This window comes from Megascapheus bottae, chromosome 21 (assembly GCF_031878675.1).
Source record: "Megascapheus bottae isolate mThoBot1 chromosome 21, mThoBot2.hap1, whole genome shotgun sequence".
Classification (NCBI taxonomy): Eukaryota; Metazoa; Chordata; class Mammalia; order Rodentia; family Geomyidae; genus Megascapheus; species Megascapheus bottae.
This window is the reverse complement of record NC_143529.1, coordinates 3,620,003-3,645,421: the sequence shown is the minus strand read 5'-3', so window position 1 is coordinate 3,645,421 and position 25,419 is coordinate 3,620,003. Positions and strand designations below refer to the sequence as shown.

Below are 25,419 nucleotides of genomic sequence, written 5' to 3'. Positions count from 1 at the left end.
AGTGATTGTGAGTGGACCTGCTTTAAACTTCAGTCTGCAAAAAGCCTGTATCTTTCCTAAGAATCACATTACATTTCATTGTTTATGAAGCAAAATTTGATAAACAAAATAGCTTCTCTTTAAGAATCAAGTCTAAAATCACCATTAAAACTTTTTTTGTACTCTAGCCAGGCACTAGTAGTTCATAACTACAATCCTAGCTACTCAGGAGATGAGATCTGATGATCATGGTTTGAAGCCAGCCCAGGCAAGAAAATCCATGAGGCTCTGATCTCCAGACCTGCCTGCGACAACAGGCAAGTTTACTCAGTTTTTCTGAGCCTCTGTTTCCCCACATGTAAAAAGTAAAGGTTAATTTAAAAACCTTATACCACATGGGACTCCATAAGAATTAAGTGAACTAAATGGAGCTCCTGTTGTCATCCTTCATTCTTTTACCAGTCTCCAAGGAATTGGAGAACTTAACCTAGGTCTCCGACAACAGGTGGTACGGTTAAGACTGAAGTTCAGGTCTTTTGCTCCTTGGTGCCAAACACTGCTTCCAGAAAACCACTGTGTTCCTATGTCAAGTCTAAATTTCCTCCAAATTCAACTAACCAAAGTTTAGGTGTGGCTGCCAAATAAATGAATACATCATAAATATACAAAATGTGTCAAGTACTATTTAGGATTTGAAATTTAAAAGAACATCTAAAGCTGGTTATAACAGAAAAATGATTGCTAACTTTCAAAATCCTACAAAGAAGATATTTTCCAATCACCAGAGGATGTATACATACTTGAATAGCTATTTGCAAAAATTACAGCGTATCATACTCACCGGACATTAGGTTGAAAATGAACTCTACAACTTGTAGGTGGAATGGGAGAGGAAAACTAGAAAGGAGTAAGGGAAGGGAAGACACTGTCCAAAAAGAAATGTACTCATTACTTGACTTAGGACATTGTAACCCCTCTGCACATCATTTTCATAATAATAATAAATTTTTATGACAATATTCATAAAACTAAGTAAACATCGACCATGTTCAGCAATCAATCAGCTTGATGATATGCTGCCTTCACCATCTTTATCTAGCCTCTTAATGTGGTATCTCTGTTCTACACAGCGAAGCCCACTCCTGGAGGCACACATGGTTGCTTTCATGGTTTCATCAATGTGCTGAGAAGGGCAACTGTTCATGGTAAACTGCTCCCACACAATCCGGTCTACAATCCAGTCATGTGAACAAGTCTGAAATGCCCTCCTCTGAGGTAGAACTGTAGGTGGCACTAATGGCTTCTCTTGTTCCTTAAATCTTACTGAGCATGGATTCTCTACAAAAAGAAAACTTTCCCCTGCTTCCAACTCTGCAATAAGGAAACTAATCTTTCATCCAATTTGGAAGAGTTTATACTACTGTTTCTGAAAAATGGGACTGATTGAAGAAACTACTACTTTTCCCCCTCGTACTGGGGTTTGAACTAAGGAATTTGCACTTAAGCAAGCACTCAAATACTCAAGTCACATTCCACAACTGTTTTGCTCTATTTTGCTTCTTCAGATAGGATCTCCCATTTTTGCTGGTCAGCTTCGTCCCTTACTCCTACCTCTGTATTTCTGATAGCTAGGGTTATGGGAAGACACCACCACCCTCATCTTACTTATTTTGAAAAGTCTTTACTGACTTTTTTGCCTGGACAAGTCTTAAACTGTGACCCTCTTATCTAAATCTCCTAGGTAAAAGGTGGGTTTTTGTGGTTTTCTTTTAAAAAAGAAAATTTAAAATAGAAAACAAAAATCTCAACAAGTTAACAAAAATTACACTCAGCTAGATTTGAACTCTATCCCTGATCTCTACCAACAGCTCCCATGAGCTTGTAAAAAAAAAAAAAAAAATCCAGAGGCCGGGAGTTTGGCCTAGTGGTAGAGTGTTTGCGTAGCATGCACAAAGACCCGGGTTTGATTCCTTGGTACCACATACATAGAAAAATGCCAGGAATGATGCGGTACTGTGGCTGAAGTGGTAGAGCACTAGCCTTGAAAAAGCCCAAGGACAATGCTCAGGCCCAGAGCTCAAGCCCTGAGCTTGAATTAAAAAATTCCAGAACTCAGAGGAAACTGAAGCCATGGCTGACACCTTTACCTTTATGGCTGACAGCCTGGTAAGATCCTAAAGAGGATCACATGAGGCCAGGCCCGAACCTCTGACAAACAGCAAAGTGAACTGATAAATATATATTATTTTAAGTCAGTAAAGTTTTCGGTAACATTATTCAAAGTGAAGTTTTCAGCGATTTATTTATGTGTATGCTAAATAAATATTCCTCGGAATGTTTATACTTATGGAGATGATCATGTATATAAGTACAAAGAGTTTTTAGAATTTAAAATAAATATATGAATAACCAGAATTATATAACATATGTGTAAGCACTCAATATCTCCCAAAGTGCATGGTTCCATCTCTATGAAATACTAATTCTAATTCTGACTTATAAAACCTAAAGACAATTTTTAAGTACTTGTTCCATGAACAATTAGTTTAACATATGATCCTAAAATTAGACTAATTCACACCTCTATAACTGCATGATTTCTAACCTGACAATTCAGATAGAAAACAAACTAAATTTACCAGTGGTAACCAAAAATACTCTTTGTCAGAAGACAAACACCTTGAGTTCTTTAGTTTCCAAATTTGCCCAGAGCCTTTTTCTTACCTAAATTGCAGCTTTCCTGTTCCTGAACAGAACCACAGTCCTGACCAGTCACCCTAAAAACAGAACGTGTCTGGCTGGTTCTCAGCTCAGCCACTTCCTATATCACATTAAAAGCTCACATGAATCCTGCCACCATTGCAATCTGGCCTGCAAGGAAGGATAGAGAGGCCGGAAGAAGGTCTGACAAAGGACAGAAAGCATTCAGAAAGGCAGTGTTCTGGAATGTCACCACCAGCATTTCCCAGCCACTGACCCCACGCAGAGTCAAAAGGCACGTCCTGCAGCTGGTCCCAGCTTGAACTAAATACAGCCAAGAGTGAGGAAGCGGGGTCTATGTTTACACCCCATCAGTGCCATATTTCCCTCAATCTCATCTCATCTGATCCTCTTCTATCTCCAACTAAATAAATAGTCCTAAATACATTTCTGCAAAGCGTCCCAGATTTGGAGACTCCTTGGGATGACAAAGAGCTATAAATCAACACTGTGCTATTTAAGTGTGTGAGCCTGCCTCAAAGCAAAGGACAGATATTCCTGGAGCTCACCTTTTAATCAAAGAGCCGCAAGGCCTCTATCAGACTAAAAGAAACCTACATGCCTTATAGAATACAGTAAAACATTGGGAAGTAAAAACTTCAGCAAAGCTCCTCTATGAGAGATAGAATTCAACTATACTCTGGATCCCCCGGAAAAACTGAATTCCTGTTTTCAACCACTGCTCTAAGCTCACCTTAGAACAATCTGGGAAGCATGTCTTCCAGTGCACCTGCATCCTAGAAGTTGTGATAAATGCTTCCCTTGGGGCATATCCTTTAGCACTGTACCATAGAAATAAAGCCACTTCAATATATAATTCCCTATGAAACCAGCCAGGAGTTTATAGCAGTTGGCCTCCTTATCATCCATTCCCTATAATATTCTTCCTAGGATGCTGCTTGGATGATCTGTCTCCTTATACATAGCCCAACTACTTTCGAAAAAGCTGACCCAAGCGCAGTCCTAGAAGTGGGCAGGCAACCTTTCCCTGTGCCACTCTGCCTACTGAGCCAATGGATTGAGGAAGGCACATGACTCAAGTGGCCTACCTAGAGTGAACCTCAGGACTCTGACTTGGATTGCTAGAAGCAAGCATTCTCTCCAATAAAATACTAAGAATGAATGCAAAGCCTAGACTGCTATAGCTGTTTTGAAACTAGGAATGAAGTGACAACCATGGAGGCAAAGCAGACAGGCAGTAAGAAATAAAGACACCAGTGAGCCATGAAGTTAAACCAATTCTCAAAGAACTACCTTTAAGGACATTGGGCATACAGATGAGTAAGTCTACTTTCACTGCTTAAATGAATTTGGGCTAGATAGTCACTACTTCCAGCAAACATATCCAAACATAATCAGACAAATAGCTCCAAATCTGATCCTATCCACAGCTCTAGGTTTTGGGAAGACAGACTCACAATGGAGTCTTTCTCTAGTCAGCTAGCTACATATTCAGAAGACACAAGAGCTTGTGATTGCTCCAGGGTTGATAACTCATATCCGGCACAAAGCAATCCCTCATGAGAGCTCCATAAAAGCACAACTAATTCCTATTTCACTACATGAAAGAGAAAGAGGGAAAGTAGATAGATGGCAAGAATACTTAGGTCTAAAGCCGGGTAGTGGTGGCTCACACCTGTAATGCTAGCTATTCAGGATGCTGAGATCTGGGGACTGCAGTTTAAAGCCAACCCAGGTAAGAAAACCCATGAGATTCCTCAATTAACCACCTGAAAATCAGAAGCAACACTGTGGCTCAAAGTGGTAGAGCATTAGCATAGAGCAAAAGTATTCAGGGACAGGGCTCAGACAGAGTTCAAGCCCCATGACAAAAAAAAAAAAAATCACACAGGAAATTTTCTTCAACTGTGCTACTCACTGGCAACCATATAAAAGCTTGCTTCTGAATAGAAAAATGGCAACTCAGGATCCTCACGTGATGGGTCATCCCAGAGATTCACCCAGAATATAAAGTAAACCTACCAAACTAAAAACACAATTTTTGAACACATATTCATTTCCTGAAAAAAAAATCTTAAAACAGTAAAAAAAAACTAGACAGTAAAATGTGGCATGTCGTATTAGCTTAGAGTTGGGAATCAGGCTAAACAATTTTATAGCAACATGCGGGCGTGGAGGACTATAAAGCAAGAGTATTATCAGGGTAAGAGCCAGAAACTGAATTGGGGGTTGGAAAGTGTGGTAATCTAATATATCATGCAGTATTTTTTAGTTACAATAGCAATATATGCTGAAATCCTATAATAGAGAGAGGTCCAGAAAAGTACTCCCTCCATATCCCTGCCCTCCACTACAGTGCTCAAAGTTAACAAGCCTATCTCCATGTACACACAAATACACTCCAACTTAGTAAGAAACACATAACTACCCTACTTAAAAAAAATAGAATCATAGAATCATACTATATATATTACTCTATAATCTGCCTTTTTTAACTTAGAGAATGCCTTGCCTTGCAATATGCCACATTTTAACATTACAAATGAAAGTAGACAATTCATGCAACCAGTAGCCTTCAAATATCATGGAAAACAAAAATTGATTTCCTAAGATACCACCTTACCCCAACAAGAATGGCCAAGATTTTGAACTCAGACAATGACAGTTGCTGGCAGGATTGTGGAGAAAAAGGAACCCTACTGCACTGCTGGTGGGAATGTAAACTAGTTCAGCCACTCTGGAAAGCAGTGTGGAGGTTTCTTAAAGAACAGAAAATAGACCTTCCCTACGATCCCGCCATACCACTTCTGGGCATCTATCCTGAACATCATAACCCAGGATGATAAGGACACCTGCTCAGCTATGTTCATCTCTGCACTATTCACAATAGCCAGGCGATGGAAACAATGCAGATGCCCTACTGCAGATGAATGGATACAGAAAACGTGGTATATATACACAATGGAATTCTACATAGCCAACAGACAAGATAAAATAATGGCATTCACAGGGAAGTGGATGAATCATGAGCGAATCATGTTGAGTGAGACAAGTCAAGACCTAAGGAACAAAAGGCGCATGGTATCCTTAATATGTGGCTATTAAATCCAAAGAGTACAAGAGCGAGGACTCAATATCTGCATACCCAATGCTATGGACATGGTAATGGAAATATAAACATAACTATATAGATATAAAAACCTATGACTCTATGACAGTTTCATTGTCCCCTCCCCCCCAAGCAACCCTATTCCAACCCTATTCTGTTTTTCTGGGAAGTCCTTAGAACCCCTAACCATCCCACACTTCACTTTCCACCTCATTCCTTCTCTGTACTTAACACAGTGTTTGCACTTGATTATGTATCCTTCACTCTCCTCTCTTCATCCCATTATCCCCTAAGTGGGTCTGGTGAGGGAGGTTCGGGGAGATGGGAGGAGGGGGAGAGGTGGAGAAAAGAATAAGAAGGATGTTACCTCTTCTGTTATTTTATTTTTCTGGTGGCAGCAATATCTCTGTCCCTATCACTGTTAAGAGGGCTAATTTTACATCTATAAATATACTAAAAAGCAAGTCAAACTTGGAAAAAAAAACCTATGACGCTATAGACATAATGTTTTATTTTCTAAAATAAGTATGTTTCTATGACATACAAACCCTTAGCCTAATTTTGATGAAGTTCTAAATACTAAGTCCCAGTGATTGTAAATAGAGATTCCCTTCTTGAACACTCGTTTGCTAAACCTGTCATTTAAAATATGATGTCAAAATGAACGTTAATAAAGAAAAAAAAATGATCTCAGTATCTGGAAGCTAAAGCCAATTTTCTGCTTTTGTTTTGTAAGAGGAAAAGGCATTCCAAAAATAGTTTAGAAAATAAAATTACGTAGGATTGAAACCCAGACATTTTGTCTACTAAAGACTCATGAATGTTAGCAGTTGGCATTTTGTTAAAAGGGGGATTGTTTCATTTTTAATGCCACAACAAATCAGGTATTCAAATGTATGTAATGTTCTACTGTATTCTATTTTCAATTCATCTAAAAGTGAACTGCACTACTTACAGCCAAAAAGAAAAATGATCAGTAACATTACTTCCAACATAACTGATTCCCCCTATCTCCATCTCCAAGAGCAATGTTTAAAAGCTGTCTTTTGTTTGTTATCAGACTCTAATTTCAATTAAAGCTGCAGAATCATCAAGCTCCATCACCTGAGAGCAGAACTGCTCCCCCCCAAGAGGGAAAGCAATACCAGGCCTCTCTGCCAAGCCAAACAAAGCCGCTTCCCCGCTCTACAGCAGCACTGGATGCCTTTTCCATTTGGATCAGCATTTTTAAACAACCTCTGAACTGAAACTACACCTCTGCTTAGTCTCCAGTTATCAAATTAATATTCCAAAAGAAGTGATCGCCACATCTAATGGTCACTATCCACCTAACCCTACCTCCACTAAATACCTACCAGGATGAAAAGTTTGATTTCCAAACGGTGAGTACTCTTCATGAAGAAGTACACAAAATGGTCTTTGAAATGGGTTTGGTTTTATGGTGTGAATGTGAGTATCCCTCCAAAACTGAAACTTAACTAAGACCTAATCACAAATGTGATGGATGGGGCCATAGGAAGGGGGTTACGTCATGGGGAAGAGTCCCAAGAGAGGAACTAGTGTCCTTGGGCTCCACAGGACTCCCCTTCATGTGTAAGGACCCAGTTAAAGGACACTTTCTACAACTAGAAAGTAAGTCATTGACAGATACTACATCTGCCAGTTCTCTCACTTTACACTTCCCAGAACTGGGAGGGGTTTCTGTTCTGTAGAAGCTACATCATTTATGGCATTTTGTTACATCAGTACAAGCAGACTAAGACATCTGGCTACATAGGAAGGAAAGTTATATGGGTCAAAAAATAATAATACAACTTATAATCTTTTTTAAGAATTTATTATTATTGTTTTACATCATATTTCAAATGACGTATTTAACAAGTATTCAAGAAGGCAATCTATATACAATCACAACTTATAATCTTAATGTATTGGTCCCATAAAAGTTATAGTCGTTCCTATCTGTATCACTTTACTAGATTTCATTTTTTTTAAAAAAAGAGCATGTCCCCAATAATCCAGTTTTCTCTATGTATAAATGAACATCCAAGAAAAAGGGAAAGAAAGCTCATAAGCAAGGAAAAATCTACTAAAACTACTTGCATCCAATCTACAGTTTGCTTTTCAGCTCCTAGCTCAGGAAATTAATACCCCATTTCCTTGGTGGAATTAATAATTTATTTTTTCCTCCAAAGATGCTATGCTATATGTAAATCCTGAATAGAGTTTTTTTTTTCTATACCAGTACTGAGGCTCTTCCTTAACATTTTGCTCTGGTGCTCTATCACGTAAACCACACCTCTACTTTGGCCTTTTGGTGGTTAACTGGAGATAAGTCTCACAGACTTTTCTGCTTAAGTTGGCTTCAAACCTCAACCTCAGCTCTCAGTCTCCTAAGTAGCTACAATCACTGGCATGAACCATTTGCACCTGGCTCAAAAATAATTTTTATTCCTACTTTACATATACTTAGAAAATTTGCTAGTTAGAAGAACAATGTAAAGTCCTTTCTAATACATTTTTACATCATTTTCTACTATTGTACATACTTGCATAACTACATTTTATACAAGGCATCACACTTTTTGTACAACACATGACTCTTCCCAAATCTCTACGAAGCAAGCACATGTTCTTAGTAGTAATTTGTTAACAGTCCCTACAAACAACAAATACCATGAAAGCAGATATCTTTTTTTGATTGTTCATTGCCTTGGCGCTAAACCAATAACTTCAAAGTGGTTTGACTCTGCTCATCTTATGGATTCCAAAATTCCTTCAGAATTGAAGTACTACACTTGATTTATGTGGGGGAAGAGAGACAGAGTTTGAACTCAGAGCCTTGTACTGGATCTGTCACTTGAACTGCACCCCACTTTCCCCTGTATTTGCTTTAGAATGGCCTCAGTCCTCACTGGAATACTCTGTACACAGCTAATATTCTCTGAACACCGTTGTGAAAGATGCACTTGACTCCAGCAAATATTCCTATGCCAAATCAGCAAACACTGAAAACTTTCTGAGGACATAAACAAGTACCTCTGGACTTTATGGAACATAGAGGAATTAAAAGTCAACTCTCCATCATGAAATACAAGGCTGAGCTACCACAGGAGATGCCCAAGCATACTCACATAGATTTCATTATGTTCAAAGCGCTTCTTGAGGTTGTTGATGAAGGTCTCCTCATTGAGAGGTTCTAAAAGAACCATGTCTCCAACTCCAATCATATTGTCCAGAAGTGATGTTTTCACCTCCATTTTGGCCATGATCTCCTGCTGAGGAGAAGGAAAGAAGGCAATTAAAATGTGAAAAACCATTTTCAGAGGGCTTTTTGGCTTAACTAGTGAACTGACCTTAACCTGCTTCACAAAATGTCATCACTTCCCTCCCTGCCACCTACGTCCAAAGCCAATGGCTTGCTGAAGTTGCCCTATTTGCCAACCTGCTGCCAAAAATGAACCACCTTTCTACTCCATTCTCCCAGGCAAAGTCCATCCACAGCCAAAATTGAACTACGTCTCTAGTCTGTTCTCCCAGGCAAAGTCCACCCAAAGAAGGAGCCACTGAAAAGTCATGGTCTCCACTTGATTCTTTAGACCATTTCCTCTCCCCAGTGGAGTTTGCAAATTTCTAGCACAACAACCCAAACCTTTCTCCCAGTGTCACACTTGAATCCACTCAACCTGCTCTACCAAGATTCTCCATCATTCTGTGATGAAACTCACAATGCCTTCTCCCCAGAAATAATGGTTTAAAAAAATGCTGCTTGCTAACACTTGCTAGTCACTTGTCAGCCAGTGTCTACTTCATGCATTAACTGGACCCCCAATAAATCTAAAAATAGGTTTTATTATCTCCACTTTACAATAAGAAATTTGAGCTTATTCAGATTGTGTTTTGCACATGTAAGCGGCTCTACCACTTACAATATTGTATTTGGGAGGTCACATAAGGTATCCTTTCAAGAATGACCTCCATGTTCTTAATTCTCATTCTAACAGATTTACCACCACAGAAGTGAAAACAAATTAACACATAATGATTACACCAGAAATTTCCCTTTTGGTTCAAGGGGAAAGTCTACCAAGTAGAAAACAAAAGCATACTAACAGCATTCTGTCATCTCTACTGATGTGCAGGGCACTACCCAGGAGATCCTCTGGGATCTGCCTTACCAGACTCTGACTGTGAGCCAAATAGGTGAGGGTGGGAAGTTTATCTCATTGTCTAGGAATGGAACAGATGCCAGGGAAGACAAGGGAGAAAATGCCAACATCCATGGAAAGTCGTTCACACGAACAGAACTGTGAGTGCCCAACTTTTGTCACAATACATTAATATCCAAATCAACTTTCAAGTTGTCGGACTAGGGTAATGCCAAAAGCACTCTAGTTGCAATACATTACATATAATTTGGCAGATGAGGCAAGACTGCTTAGGGATTTAGAGGGAAGTCAACCTGAGAACAGTTTCAAAAATAACTATCTCAAACCAGCAAATTAAATTAAGCAAAGTGGCTGAATAAGATCTCTGCCCTGGGTGGATTGTGGCAGAGTCAGTCTATTTATAGAAAACAGCTGCAGAAACACAAAGTGGCTGTGCTGCAGGTAGCAATAATTAAGTTGCCAATCTCTCAGTAACTCCACCTTCTTCACAATGCAACTTCCCAGAAAGTTTGTAAGGGCTCCAATTTTCATACATCTAACTTTATCATGTGAGAGGGGTAAAAGGCAAAATAAACACTAAGTTATAGAAAACTGACAAAAAGTAAAAGAGTAAATTGAAAATACAACTTCTACAAACCAAACTCTTAACAACAAAGCAAATCAAACTGAAAGCTACTGCACTAAGATTCATTTAATCACTGGAGTTTTGTTTTGTGTTCTGTCTTTGTAGCAAGTTATGTATTTGGGGAGGACACAATGACCGCTTCCCTCATTGGCAAGACACAACAGAATACAGAAGAAATGGTGTGGGGGGACTGTCTGTATCTTTCCACACATGGGCCTTATTCCCCAGATTGTAGCATCAATTTAGTTCACACCAATATCAGGAAGATCAATTATTATGCTTGCACCACCAAAAGAAAAATGATTTTTGGGGGCCAGTCCTGGGTCTTGCGCTTAGGGCCTGGGCACTATCCCTGAGTTTCTTTTGCTCAAGGCTAGCACTCTGCCATTTGAGCCACAGCACTACTTCCAGCTTTTTCTGTTTACATGGTACTGAGGAATCAAACTCACGGTTTCATGCATGCTAGGCAACTCATCTCTCTACCATTAAGCTATACAGACCATGGGAACAAATTTCATCACAAAACTACATCAGGCTACAGGGGGAATTAAATGAGTTCATACATAAGAGCACTGAGGATACTTTTTTGCCTGACAGACACATGTGTACACATATCAAGCCAAGATTAGATATATATGTACACATGTATAATATAAATACACACAGCCAGGCACAGTAGCTTACACCTGTAATCCTAGCTACTCAGGAGGTTGAGATCTGAAGATCACAGTTCAAAGCCAGCCCAGGCACTAAAGTCCGTGAGATTATTATCTCCAATTAACCACCAGAAAACTGGAAGTGGAGCTGTGGCTCAAGGAGTAGGGTAGTAGCCTTAAGCTGAAGAACTCAGAGACCGTGCCAAGGCCCAGAGTTCAAGCCAACAAAAATAATAACAGTAATACTATAAACACACATATACGCATACATACAAATACATATATGTATGCATATACACATTTTTTTTCTTAAGAGCCCCCATGGGAATCATGCTGTAGGGAGGAGACTCTATCCTATGTTCCAGGATTTAGCATATGGTCCTTATCCCATGTAAGTCACTCAACATACATGTCCAGCCATCTCCCCACCCACTGCAACTGACTCAAAACTGCATATGTGACTGAGCCTGAATCTCTGGCTTGGGGGTATTAGGACAAAGGTTTCCTTTTACCTCTGGATTGTGTGACTTGCAGACGTGACACTTGGAATGGCTGCAGGCATCTCTGCTTTTGTGAGGGAGCCTAGTCCCAGGAGGAGTACAAGGTGGGAGGAGACCAGAGGGGAAATCACCTGGAATGATTTGGTAAGGAGACCTAATGACATCACAGATGCCTGGATCAAATAGCACTTGAAGCCTCAAGCTTTCGGTGATGTAAGCCAACTCATTCTCTCTATTGTTGAAGTTGACTGAGTTGGATTGAGTTGGATTTTCTATTATTTACAACCAAAAGCATCTTACCTAGTGAAGGAACCATCAGTACCAGGAAGAACTTTGTAATGCGAACTGAACTAGCTGAGTGACCTCAGGGCACAGAGGGCAAAGAAATCTCTTATGAACTTCTAAGATGATCTGTCACCTTTAGTACTGAAAGGTAAAACAACTGTCTAAGCCATGGCTTTGAGACTTGAACCTTGTTCCTACTACATTATACACATGTCCATGATCTCTCACTGACATGGCGTTCATGTCCCCAAACATGGTACTATACCAATGTTTTCCTCCCTATATTGATTAAAACAATCTACAAAGTACCAAAGGTTGTGTCCATGAGCCTTAGAGGACTGTGGAAGCAAAACCCTTCTCTTTCACTCTGCTGACTTACACCAGACACCAGCCCACGTCCAGCTGCCAGGTGATACCATGGCTGTGCAAGTTACTTCTTGACCACTGGCTCACTCAAGAAAAATAAAGCATATGACTGCAACTGTTCCTTCCCTCACTTTGATCTCTACAACTTCTGTAGTTCGTGTAATAGTTCACTTACTAGAAACTTTTGTGATATAAGAATACCATTTAAGGCAGAAACTTTTGTGATACAAGAATACCATTTAAGGCCAGGAATGTGGCCTAGATGTAGAGCTGAAAAGCTCAGGGACAGCAGAGAATAATTTCAAAATTCAATAGCATCTCAAAGGGCCATATATGACCTAACATTTTTTTATTTTATTTTGTTAATTAGCTTTAAGTAGCTGTATAAAGAAGGTGCCATATAAGAACATATGTTATGAATACATGCGCCTTGATCAGTGTTACCTCTTCAACATTCTAAACCCAATACGACCTACCCCTTCCCTTACTTTTCTTAGTTTTGTGGTATACACAATGAATTCTTGCCTGCATTCTTGCCCCCACTTTATTCATATCACCCTCTTTCCCTGACCACCCCTTCTTGGATATACCTATGTCCTGGTGTTGATTTTGTTGGGCTTTGACTTAGTCTTTCTAAAATATAACACTTCTCGAGTTCTCCACAGTTTATTATACTTCCATTAACTCATTTGTAACCATCAGTGTGTTTACTTATAAATTTAAAAATGTAACAAATCTTCCCAATCACTAACCTGAAATTACAAGCTACCTCGCATGTCTCTAGGAATATAAAAACCAACATTTTTCAAGCTATTATTTCTCCTCTTCTCCCTCGCCACCACCTCCATACACAGAGACAAAAGAGCACATCTTCAGAAAACACAGACCCATTCCGTTATTTAATATCAAAACGATAATGCTGGGGGCAGGAGTGTGGCCTAGTGGTAAGAGTGCTTGCCTAGCATGCACGAAGACCCAGGTTCGATTCCTAGGAACCACATATATAGAAAAAAGGCAGACGTGGTGCTAAGGCACAAATGGTAGAGCTGTCGCCTTGAGAAAAACCCAAGGACAGTGCTCAAGCCCTGAGTCTAAGCCCAGGACTGCCCAAAAAAAAAAAAAAAAGAAGGCTGGGAAGTTACTCCTAATTCAGTTAACAAAAGATGGGAGATAAACAGAAATAAGGCACATCTTACACTTTCACTGAATCAGGGTTCTCAGAGCACCTTAGATAAGAGACAGATGAACACTTGGAATTGAAACGCTTAGTCTGCCAAATCTGAAAGAACCTTAACAAATCAGAACTGGGTTTTTGATGATTAGCAAGAGTCATCACTAATGTTATTTTAAATTTAAACCACTTGCAAAGCAAAGCTAAAAAATGTTACAGGAAAACTTACTGAAAGCAATGATGGTGACTATTTTAATGTCATTAGCAAGCTACATCAGCAGCCGTGGTAATAAGGATACTTCTTAGCACAGTAACAATTGTTCTTTATGAGTCTTCAGCTCTTCTCATTAGCCTCTTTCTACAGCAGTCATATATGCACCTTTTCTAGAAACATCTTTTTAGGAAAGTCAGCTCACTAATGTCAAGAGTCATGCCTATTCACTTATCTCCCCCAAAACACTGGGCATAACCTCATGTATAGGACGGCACTGAGTGAAATGCAAAGGGAAAACAAGTATGCAAATTTATATTTCACAACTGAGCCATACCAACAATGGTTCTCACAGCTGCCATCAGATAGTTTAGTCAGAAGACAAAATAATGAACACTTCAAGGCACTTTGATCTATTTCTTCAAAAACATAATATCAACAAGAGACAGGAAACAGAACTGAGATACTTGGCACCCAATGAGATCACTACTTTTTAAGAACGCTTTTAAGAGTGACAGGAAAACACAGCCAAATAAGAAAATCCAGCCAATATGGTACAATTTAATGAACAAAATAAATCCCAGCAAATCCCCATGGCAAAACAAAGGCAAAAGAGAAGCCAAGTCTATAGGAGGTGGTTCAGCACCTAACAGTGCCAGGGAAACACTGGAATTTCCTTCCTAGGTCTTTTTAAATAGCACCACATCCCATCTCTTAAGATTTAACCTCCCAGTCAGTTTAGTTCAATCCGCTATACAGTATGGAGTCCTGCTGGGCTGTAGGTATTGTTTGAAGGATTCAGTTAACAAAGACAGTCTCTGACCTCCCTACCTCCCATCCCCCCCACCCTTCCCACCATCTGCTAGGCACTCACTTCGTTGGGACAGCCCAGCAAACAGCCCACTCTTGAAATGCCAAAAGATGTTTCATGACTACAAGCAGTATGTGTTCACTCTGGGAGGGGAGGTGGAAGCTAGAAAATGTAGTGTCAAATGTAGTGAGCAAATATACCAACCAAATCCAATAACCTGATGTTTGGAAATCTTAATTTCTGACTTTATAACCAATAAATTGGCCTTATTTCTAGTTTTGTAAGTTTTAATATGCCATCTGAAGGCAGTAATGTGAAATGAATGGGTAGGAGTGGTAAATCTGTAGAGCTATACCAATGTTCTCACCACTTTTTTTGATCATGTAATATTTTTTATTTCAGTGCTTGAAACTGGTCAGCCATCTTTCTGTCCCAATTATACAGAGATAAATTATATGAAGAGATCTACCGATAGTCCAACATAAATCCATTGTTTCATTTTCTGATTACCCAGACTTCTGCTGCCCTAACTGCTTTGCCATTGAGTAGGTAAACTGAATTTTATTCCTAAGAACAAAAAATAAAATTTAAAAAATGGCTCCATGTTTCTGAATAAGAACTGATACTGTGTACATTGTTTTATGATGCTAGAAAAGAATGGATAATATATAAATTTCAAAAAGGTAGGAAAGAAAGACCTTTCATAACCTTAGATTTAGAAACAATAAATATCTTTTTTTTCTTTCAATTGTATTTTTTTGTTGGGGTGATATACAGAGGGGTAATAGTTACATTCATCAGGTAGTAGGTATATTACTTCTTAAACACTGACTATCCCTTTCCCATGTTCACCACTTTTAATTCCATCCCCAAAGAGGGCCATCTGTCCTCTCTGTACCATCTTCCCTCCCCAAATTATCACAAAAAAAAAAATCACAGAAGAACAGGACAAAAAAATGTATTACACCTAAATTCCATGCACAATTGACCCATGCTCTCATTCTTCTTCTATTCTAGTTCCATCCTCACTTTAATCAACTTGTCTCACAAACTAAATCACTTTAGTCACTCATGTCCATCCCTTCACAAGACAGCCTACTAAAGTGATCTGGTATTGCCACCTCAGCCCCTGCCAGCCCTTTCCTTCCCAGGTCCAGGTCACAGGATTCGTCACTTTTTAAAATCACATTCTGATAAGGTACACCCACTTCAACTCCTACAAGGACCCTCTAGTGCCACTCAGCCAAATCCTAATTCCTTATCAGATATTAAAAAAGAACAAAAAATTAAACAAAGTCACCATATAACCCAGTAATTCCACTTCTGAGCCTTTACCAAAAATGAAAGCATAGACTTTCCATGTTCCTAACCAAATTATTCACAATAGCCAAAAGGTGCAAGGAATCTAAGTATTTATTGATGTTTGAATAAACTAAATGTAACTGATATATACAACAGAGCAGAGTAGAACTCAGCCTCATAAAGGAAAAAGAAATCTGATTCATGCACCAACATAGATGAATCTTGAAAACATTACACTAACTGAAGAAAGTCAGTCATAAAAGGGCAATTTCCAGTACAGTCACATTCCTGAAGACAAAGCAAAATGGTAGCTACCAGAAGCTGGGAAGGAGAATAAGGAACTATGTTTAGTGGCCTAAGAATTTTAATCTAAGAACACAAAATTTTCTGAGATGATAGTGATGACACCCTTCAAAAGTTTAATAAGATATATCTTATTTATATATCTTACCACAATTAAAAGAAAATTCCTTAGCATACAACCCATGTCCCTCACCTGAATCCTGCCTCTTCTGCAGTCTGTCTCCCTGTTAAGATCCGCCCCCGCCCCAAAGGCAAATGTACATACAACACACAAACATGCCAGTGCCCCCAAGAGCACCTTCAACCAGATCACAGCTAACTGGGTTAACGATAGTAGTTTCCAGGACATGCTATCAGGACACAGAGACTACCTACAGTGGGGGGGGGAGGGAGGAGCTGTGACCATATCTCAGGTATCATACCTTGTCAAGGCTCTTGTACAGAAAGCCTATGAAGAATGATACACAACGACACAGTACAGGGGCAAACAAAATGCTGCTTTAAATGCCAACAGTGGTGTACTTATGGGCCCTCAAGAGGTTGAGCTGGACATCTTTTCTTTCTTAAATAAATCCTTCTTAATTTAACAGAAACCAGCCCAAGCAGCTGTTACCACAAGCAAGCCAACTGCTGCGGAACTGAATGCTTATGTCCCCCCAATCCATTATGTCAAAGCTCCATCATCTAATTTTGTGGTAGTGGGAGATCAGGCTGTAGGGTAATTGGGTTCAGAAAAACGTCATGGGGAGAAGCATTATGGGATTAATATCCTTATTGGGAAAAAAAAAGACTATAGATCTCTCTCTCTCTCTCTTCCCTCCCTCCTTTCCTCCCTTCCTCCCTACCCAGTGAGGATACATTAAGAAGGCATGAGTCTACAAGTCAGAAAGAAGGTCCTCACCAGGAACCAAATCTTCAAACACCATGACCTTGGCCTTCACAGCCTCCAGAACTGTGAGAAACTAAGACCTGTTGTGTAAGCATGGTATGTGTTAGAGGAGCCAAGCACACTGATACACAAGCACAGTTCCCTAACACCATCAGTTTGCTTCACTGAGTCTCTCTGGAGAATGCAGGCTGGGGAAGTGCAATATGTAAAGGCCTTTCAGCAAGGCCAATTGTCTGGCACACAAGTTTTGGTATGCTGAGTGAATGAACAGAAACATTCGCACAGTCCATTCTTCTGACCCTCTCCATTTCCATCATCTCTACTTTCCTCATTTAGATCACAATCAATCAGCACAGGACAACCAGAGAGCTTCGTGGAGGACTCAAGTTAGAACCAAAAGGCCAGACATGGGCTCAGTGTTTTCTAACCTAAAGGGCAACTGGACTGAGAAGTGAATTCATCAGAACAATTCAGGCAAGCAGCACAGTCTTCAAAGGAGACAAGACAGCAGGGCTGGTGGGCCGGCCACAGAAGACCACACAGGTACTTTCCAATCACTTAGAACAAGTGCGCAAAAAGGGCTGACATGCATTTGTGAAAAGGTTCAGATGTTGCTGAGCCTAGTTTCTGCCAGCACACTTGGCTAAGAGGCATTTATATAAGGTGTGTTTATCCATAGTATTTACCTCACAAATTATAGTGATCTGATTTTCCAGTCCTTTAGTCCATTGTTAAAGCCACTGCAAATGGAGAGCTTCCCCACCTCCATCCTTTTGCTAAAGCTTTCTGCTAAGAATAGTTAGTGGATTGCTATTAGGGGGGCTTTTGTTAGATTTCTGGATTAGAAAAGAGACAGTCCCAAAGACATCCATAAAGTATGTTGCTGCCTTGTATTCAAACTCTGGCTAAGACAAAGGCCATTAAATTATCAGCAGTGAAACTCAAATAAATGTAAACAGGGAGTAAAAATAAACAGATAAGTGCAATGGACCCTCATATGTAATATTAAAAAAAAAAAAACCCGGACGCCAATCTGGAGCAGCCCATGACAGCAAGTATTTTGACATTATCATTGTGTAAAGGTTAACACCAGAGAATATGTCCTTGCATAGCTAGAGATGGGCCAGGAACCATAAAATCAAGGTCAAAGTCTATGTCTGCCAGGCCAAGGAAAGACTGGCTTTGCCAAGAAAAGGCACAAATTAGGCACTGATGTACCTCAATTCTCAGCATAGGTCAGTTAGAAAAGATTTGGAAAACAGTGTCTAAGACATTACCACTAGTGTCACACAAGTGGTTTCTGGGAGATCTGGGGCAAAGGTGAAGCCCTTCTAACAGGCATGAGAATGGGCTTTCATTTAGTACATTACTCCTATCTCCTCTAGGTTAACTCCTTAAATTGTCAAGCCATTCACAACACTGCAGGGTGCCTTACAAGAAGTTTCCCCCTCTTGAAGCCATAGTTTACCACAAAGGATTCTTTTGATTCACAATGTTACAATATAGACCTTAATAGCACAGATGCAAGTTCCCATTCAAGGGAATTCATGACTGGAATTCATATTTTTGATCTACAATCTCCAATGTTAACACAATCTCAGTTGCTAACGCAGAGAAAGCAAACTCACTAGACACTAATTCCCTCCTCCCCAATTTCCACTTCTTCCTTTGACTCTGAAGGGATCACCTAAGTTTTTTCTGTTGTTGTGTTGTCTGCCAGTCCTGGGGCTTGAGCTCAGGGCCTGGGTACTATCCTTGGGCTTTCTCAAGGCTAGTGCTCTACCACTTGATCCATAGAGCCACTTCAGGCTTTTTCTGTGTCTGTGATACAGAGGGCTTAAGCCCAGGGCTTCATGCATGCTAGGCAAGCACTCTACCATCAAGCCCAGATGGCCTACTTTTGTGGCCTCTTCTATCTTCTGTCAGGCAAGTCCAAGTAACTAACTTAGGGAGTTGAGTCATTTGCAGCAGATCTTCCTTGGGGTCTGACACCCTGAAGAAGGAATGCAGCCACAGGCATCACTGTCCCTGCAAGTCATTTCCCAGAGGTAGCTCTGTGGAGTCAAGAGGGAATGGCTGCCAAAGGGCAGGCTAACTTCAGACAGGAGCATTTCAAGGAGCAACCAGAAAGCCACGTCAGGCTCTGTCTTCTCCAGTTCCCAAAGATACTATACCTCTCTCCCTCACTTGCCATAACCCTCCAAATCCAGAAGGCATAGTAAGCAGCCCTTGCTAAAGGGGGAACCTGTAATCATGTTACACAACTCATACTGAATGTTATGAGAATCAATGAGCTAATGTCTGCAGGACTACGTGTCCCTGCGGGACAAGGTAGCCAAAAACTATAAACCACTGTTCTATCCAGAAACACAAACTCAGCTGTACAAGGGAATGTGCTAATTATAACCCATAGACTTTTCAATTCATTCCCTCAAGGCAGATAAAATAAAAATTCCAAGAAGTGGACAGTGTTTGGGTTGGCAAGCCTGAGCCCCTGAAGCCCATGGGTGAATGTAAAACTACTCAAATATAACCAGCACACCCCACAGATCTGATTGGTCCTGGTGGGGTAGGTACTGATGCCAGGGATGTCAAGTGACCATTAGATTGAATACGGCCACCAGGGGCAAACCAACTTCCCTTCTAAATGAATTAAAATGAAAAAGAGGGTCCTGATCCCATTTTGCTCCACTCATTTGCCCACCCCACCATCTCCTGACCCTTGCTTCCACCCTCCTACCTGAGTACCCAGGACCTGTACATGCCTCTGTCCTCTTGATACTTGATCAGATCAGAAAGGTACGTTCCCATTAAAATCAAAGGCAGATATACTTGTGGGAAGTACTCATAGTGAGATTCCTGTTCCAGACTTTTTTTGGGGGTTGGAGGTAGGAGGTGAGGGAGAATCCAGATCAGATCTTGAGGACTGATGACTGAACAAAGACACTCATATAAACAGCCTAGAATGTTCCAGGGCATAACTAGTGCTTTGAAAAACATGTGCTTTCCCAGGACCAGGCTCTCTTCAGTGACAAGAGAGAGATAGGTAGTGAGTTCTGTCTGTCTAGGTAAGAGGCAAGTTGTCCCTCAGGGAAATAGAGCATTCTGAAGCAACACAGAGATCAGAATGATTGTGGTGTGGCTCAGAAAAAATACAGCTTGAGCCTTGCACATTTGCCACTTCCAAGCCTCAGTTTCCCCACAAGAAAAGCATCTGTTTATCCCGACCTCACATCAAATTTTTTTTTAAAAAGGGGGGGGGGAGAAAAAAATCCCCATATTAAATAGAAAGAGATACATGTTACTACATTGAGTTGCAACGAATAATGTTTGTGTGTGTTTACAACTATGTACAGAGCTGCGAAATGCACTGGCTATTTTCTTAATCTAGCTATGAAAGCAAAAGTTTACAACTCAAGAATTTTACATGAAGGAGAAAAATATACATTGCTTAACAGTGCAGCTCTAGCAACGCCTCTGTAGTCATAGCTTCATAGCTAAGTTTTCTAAGATAATAAAAATTCAGAAGCTCTCTCAAGCAGTTAGCTACTAAAATAAAGTCTAATAAACTATGTAAACAAAGGGAGAGATATTTATACATTTACATTAGGATTTCATAAATGTTTATTAGTTGAAAAGTGATCAAACAAAACTAGCCAAGTTGTTCCCCCAATCACCCTGATAATATAAATCCAGAAGGCAGCTGGGGACATGGTTTGGTGGCAAGATAGTAGGCTAAAAAGGGAAGGGGCCCCAAGTTCAAACCCCAATACCTCAAAAAAAAGAGAGACAAAACTACTTTGTAATTTGAAAAGAATTTTAAAAGAAAATAGCTGAATTGCTACAGTGAGCTAACTGATCTAATTTAATTTAAATTAATTTAATTTAAGTTACACTGGGATATGGGAACATTTTCTGTGTCAATTTTTCTGTGTCAATTTTTTCCTTTTTTTTATTGACAGAAATATTAGTTTAAAATCAAAGGGATCCTAATGCCTCCATATCTCTAAATGCATTCTGTATTAGTTAACTTATAAAGCATGCCACACCTAATCGTTTTAGGTACCACATAACAGGCTTACTAAAATTTACCTTTATATAATCTATATTTATAAATGTTAACTGAATGTGAATAAGTTTCACTAATTTTTAGATGTTCTAAGGTAATAACAGTTATCTTATTATTTTTATATAAGCATACATAAATACAAAAACTCACACACACCTTTTCCCTAAAAAACATCGTATATATTATGATGAAAATCCATTTTTAAAATTGATCAGCTTTACCAAGTAAGGATCCGTAAAACAAATTTTCCCAAGGAAAGTTTTGGTAAGAAATAATCTATTCAATAACAAAGCATATATCAAAACTAAGAAAATTTTATTTACTTCTATAAGTAGCATATCTAAAAAAAAAAGATGTTCTAAATATATCACTAATCTGTAAATCATCCAATTAAAAGTCATTAAAAATGAAAAGTTCTATCCTATGCCTAGAGTTCTTTTCCAGTGACATAAGCATAAGATCCTCCTAGCTCAGAAATTAAAACTGCTTACCAACTTTCCGTCTCCATTGTGTTTCCCACTGAGTGAACCAGCCCTTCAGCACTCAGTTCATATGAAAGGGAGAGACAAACATTCGTTGTGACAGGGAGAACACACTAAGTACAACAAATATTTTGCACACAGATAAGAAGAAGAAAGTAGGTCAATACCCTGTGGCTAAGCAGAAGTGGCCTGAGCTGCAACCCAGCCAGGGCTGTCTAATTAACCACACTAGAAACTGGGCACAGTGGCTCACACCTGTAATTCTAGCTACTCAGGAGGCTGAGATCAAGGATCAAGGTTCAAAGCCAACCCAGACACTAAAATCCATGAGACTTTTACCTGCAATTAATCACCAGAAAACGGGAAGTGGCACTGTGGCTCAAGGGGTAGGGCAATAGCCTTGAGCTGAAGAGCTCAGGGATAGTGCCCACGCCCAGAGTTCAAGTTCCATGATTGATAAAAAAAAAAAAAAAATGCTGGATTTTACTATCCACAACCCACCATGCACCTGCATACAGCCTGGAGAAGAGTAACAGGTACATCCCCTACTTCCTAGATATCTCCAGTCTAGCTGGGAAAAGGAAATAATTCAGAACAGTGTAGGCAATAAGCAGGTGTTCCCACAAGACAGCTGGCATACTAGAAATGAGGAATATGAAGATTAATAAGGATGTAGAGAGATGGTGGGATGATTACCACAGCACAAAAAAGATTCGAGAAGTGAGGTGAAACTTGGCCTTCACATTGAACCTGATCATGTAGAAAGAACCTTTAAAGCCTAATTATAAAACATAATCAGGAAATAGTGACGAGGCCCCATGGCAGCAGAGGACAGTAGTACAGGGCCTAGTAGACCAGGAAGCTTGGAGGAAGGGCAATCTGAGGCTCTAAATAACTTAGAGCTGACATAGGGAGGGAGGGGATGGAAGTGTAACAGTGCTTTACCTATCACATCTATGTAGGACTCATGACTGGCAGCAGTGCTTTTTCAAGAGGGAAATGAGTAAACTGGCAGTCACTGGTCATGCTCTGATAGAAAGCAAAACTGAGCAGAGCTGTGTACACAGATGATGGAATGGAGGGGAAAGCACAATGTTAACATAATATGTAATAAGCCATTTTTAAACCGTGCATGGTGGCTCAATCCTAGGTACTCAGAAGATTGGGAGAAGTGAGGATCCAGGCAAGATCAAGTGTGACCCCAGGTTTAGAAAAAAAAAAATCACTAAAACAAAAAGGACTAGGGTATGGCTCAAGCGGTGAGGGGCACCTGCCTAACTAATGTGAAGCCCTGAATTCCAAGTACCATCTCCCCAAAAAACGCCACTAAACTTGAGTTTCCTCCTTTAAATTTTTATAGCTTACAAAGAGGTTACTGGACTTAAAACTCTATTGGCTGTGGCCTGAACTGTGACCTTCCAAAGTTCACACATTGAAGCCCTAATTCATAGTATCTCAAAATGTGATTATATTTGGAGACAGGAAATTTAAAACCAAGCTCAAAGTCTACATTAAAAAAGTAGACCCAGGCCAGGAGTTTGGCCTAGTGGTAGAGTGCTTGCCTAGCATACACAAAGACCTGGGTTCGATTTCTCAGTACCACATACATAGAAAAAAGCCGGAAATGGTGCTGTGGCTCAAGTGGTAGAACTCTAGCCTTAAGAAAGCCCAGGGATAGTGCCCAGGCCCTGAGCTCAAGGTCTAGGAATGGCAAAAAAAAAAAAAAAAAAAAAAAAAAGTAGACCCAGAGATAAGGACACAGACACCAGAGACTAAGGGATGATCACATGAGGACAAAGCAAGAAAACCAAGCCTGTTGACACCTTCATCTTGGACTTCCAGCCTCCAACTGGAAGAAAACAAATTTCAACCTGTGGCATTTCCTTAGTGCAGCCCCAGGAAACTGACAGGTCATCTGATAACGCCACTTCTAGAAGCTACTGGTCTGTTTTTATCACAGTTAAGGTTTTTGACATGGCCTACCTCTGATGGTCACCTTTCCTGGGCCTCCTTTCATTGACACATGCCACTGAAAGCATCTCACAACAATGTCACGACCTATAATTGCCTCCTGTACCCACAACTTGAAAATCAGCCATTCAGCTCCATATGCTCATTTCTTCTGGGATGTTACTTCATACTCATTCCTTCCTTACTTCTTATTTGACTTTCGTGGCTTTTTCTCCTACTCACTAAATAATGTTTCCCAGAGTTCTATCATCCACCTTCTCTTCTCACTCCACCCTCTAACCACATCCAAAGCTTCAACTACATTTCGATATCCATTTTATCTGGACTCTGGGCCCTGGCTTCTCCCTGAGCTCCAGGTCTTGAGATCCAATGATGTGCTGAAACTTCCTTAACCACTTCCCAATAAGAAGTATTCCCTACTACCCATCACCCCTCTCCTGCAGTCCAGTCTGTGCCAGCCACCACTGCTATCACTCAAACTAGAAGTCCATACCATGATTAAAGAAAGGGACATTAAGCCCTCACAATAATCTTTGACTTGATATGTACTGACAGAAAACCATTCAAAAATATGGATGTATGTAGCAAAAGGGTTATCAATAGTATCATGTATCACAGCAAAGTAGCAAAAGGAAGGCAAGTGCCCAATCAAATATAGGGATATTTCAGAAAATCATGGTACCTGGGCCAGGAGTGTGGCCTTGTGGTAGAGTTTACCTAGCATGCACAAAGACGTGGGTTTGATTCCTTAGTGCCACATACACAGAAAAAGCCAGAAGTGGTGCTGTGGCTCAAATGGTAGAGCACTAACCTTGAGAAAGCCTAAGAAGGGCTCAGAATGTGACCCACTGGTAGAGTGCTAGCCTAGCATGCATGCACGAAGCCCTCGGTTGGATTCGTCAGTACCACATACACAGAAAAAAAAAAAAAAGCCAGAAGTGGTGCTGTGGCTCAGAGGAATAGAGCTCTAGCCTCAAGAAAGCCCAGGAACAATGCCCAGGCCCTGAGTTCAAGCCCCAGCACTGACAAAAAAAGAAAGAAAATCATGATATCCAGTGGAATAACATATAGCCATGAAATATATCTGAACAACTGTGAGGCAATTTTCATGCAAAGAGATGCTAAATATCTGAGGTAATGAATCTGTTCATTTATGCATTGTATATTAATATCATGCATATTGGAGTATCACACTGTACCTTATAAGCATGTACAATTTCATTAATTAATATAAGACGTTTTTAAAGCTATGCAGAAATACAGAAAGTGTCTTGTTCCATTACAATAGTATTTTAAAACATATAAAAGCTTAGAATTATTCAGACATGCCTACAGTTGATATTTAAAGGTAGTACAACACTCCTGAGTATCTTTCATAACTCCATTTTCCAATTTCCTGTAATGTGCTCAAAATGATCCTATAATACAAAATATCCAAGAGAGCTCTAGGAATCTTGTACTGTATGAATAGCTTGGTCTGGGACACATCAAGACATTTGTTATAAATGTCCCCTGCCCCTTCCGCAGCCATTCACCTCCCTGCTGTTATCTGTTACAATCCCAATACAATTTTCCATAAAATAAAAGTTCCCCTAAATCCTGTTATGCTTTAGCCTTGTGAGATCCTCACAGCTGATTATTTCAAGGAATCTAAATGGACACCTAAACAGCTGCATGAACTACCTGCTCTCTAGGATAGGGTGAGCACGTGTGCATACACTGCTGCTAGCAGGCAAGCCAGAGCAACCAAGGAGGGAAAGTTCACTGTGCTGTACACACTTCAAATGTCTTCCAGGGCGC

The 25,419-nt window shown here is 40.0% G+C and overlaps 1 protein-coding gene across 1 annotated transcript in view; it reads right to left on the bottom strand.

The window, feature by feature from the left end:
• The window catches only part of Myo1b (myosin IB), a 170,254-nt gene that overhangs the window by 130,107 nt on the left and 14,728 nt on the right, over positions 1–25,419 (bottom strand). The window contains exon 2 of the mRNA XM_090354504.1: positions 8,944–9,087. Coding sequence (XP_090210630.1) covers positions 8,944–9,078 — 135 coding nt within the window. The 5' untranslated portion in view covers positions 9,079–9,087. The remainder of the gene's footprint in view (positions 1–8,943; positions 9,088–25,419) is intronic.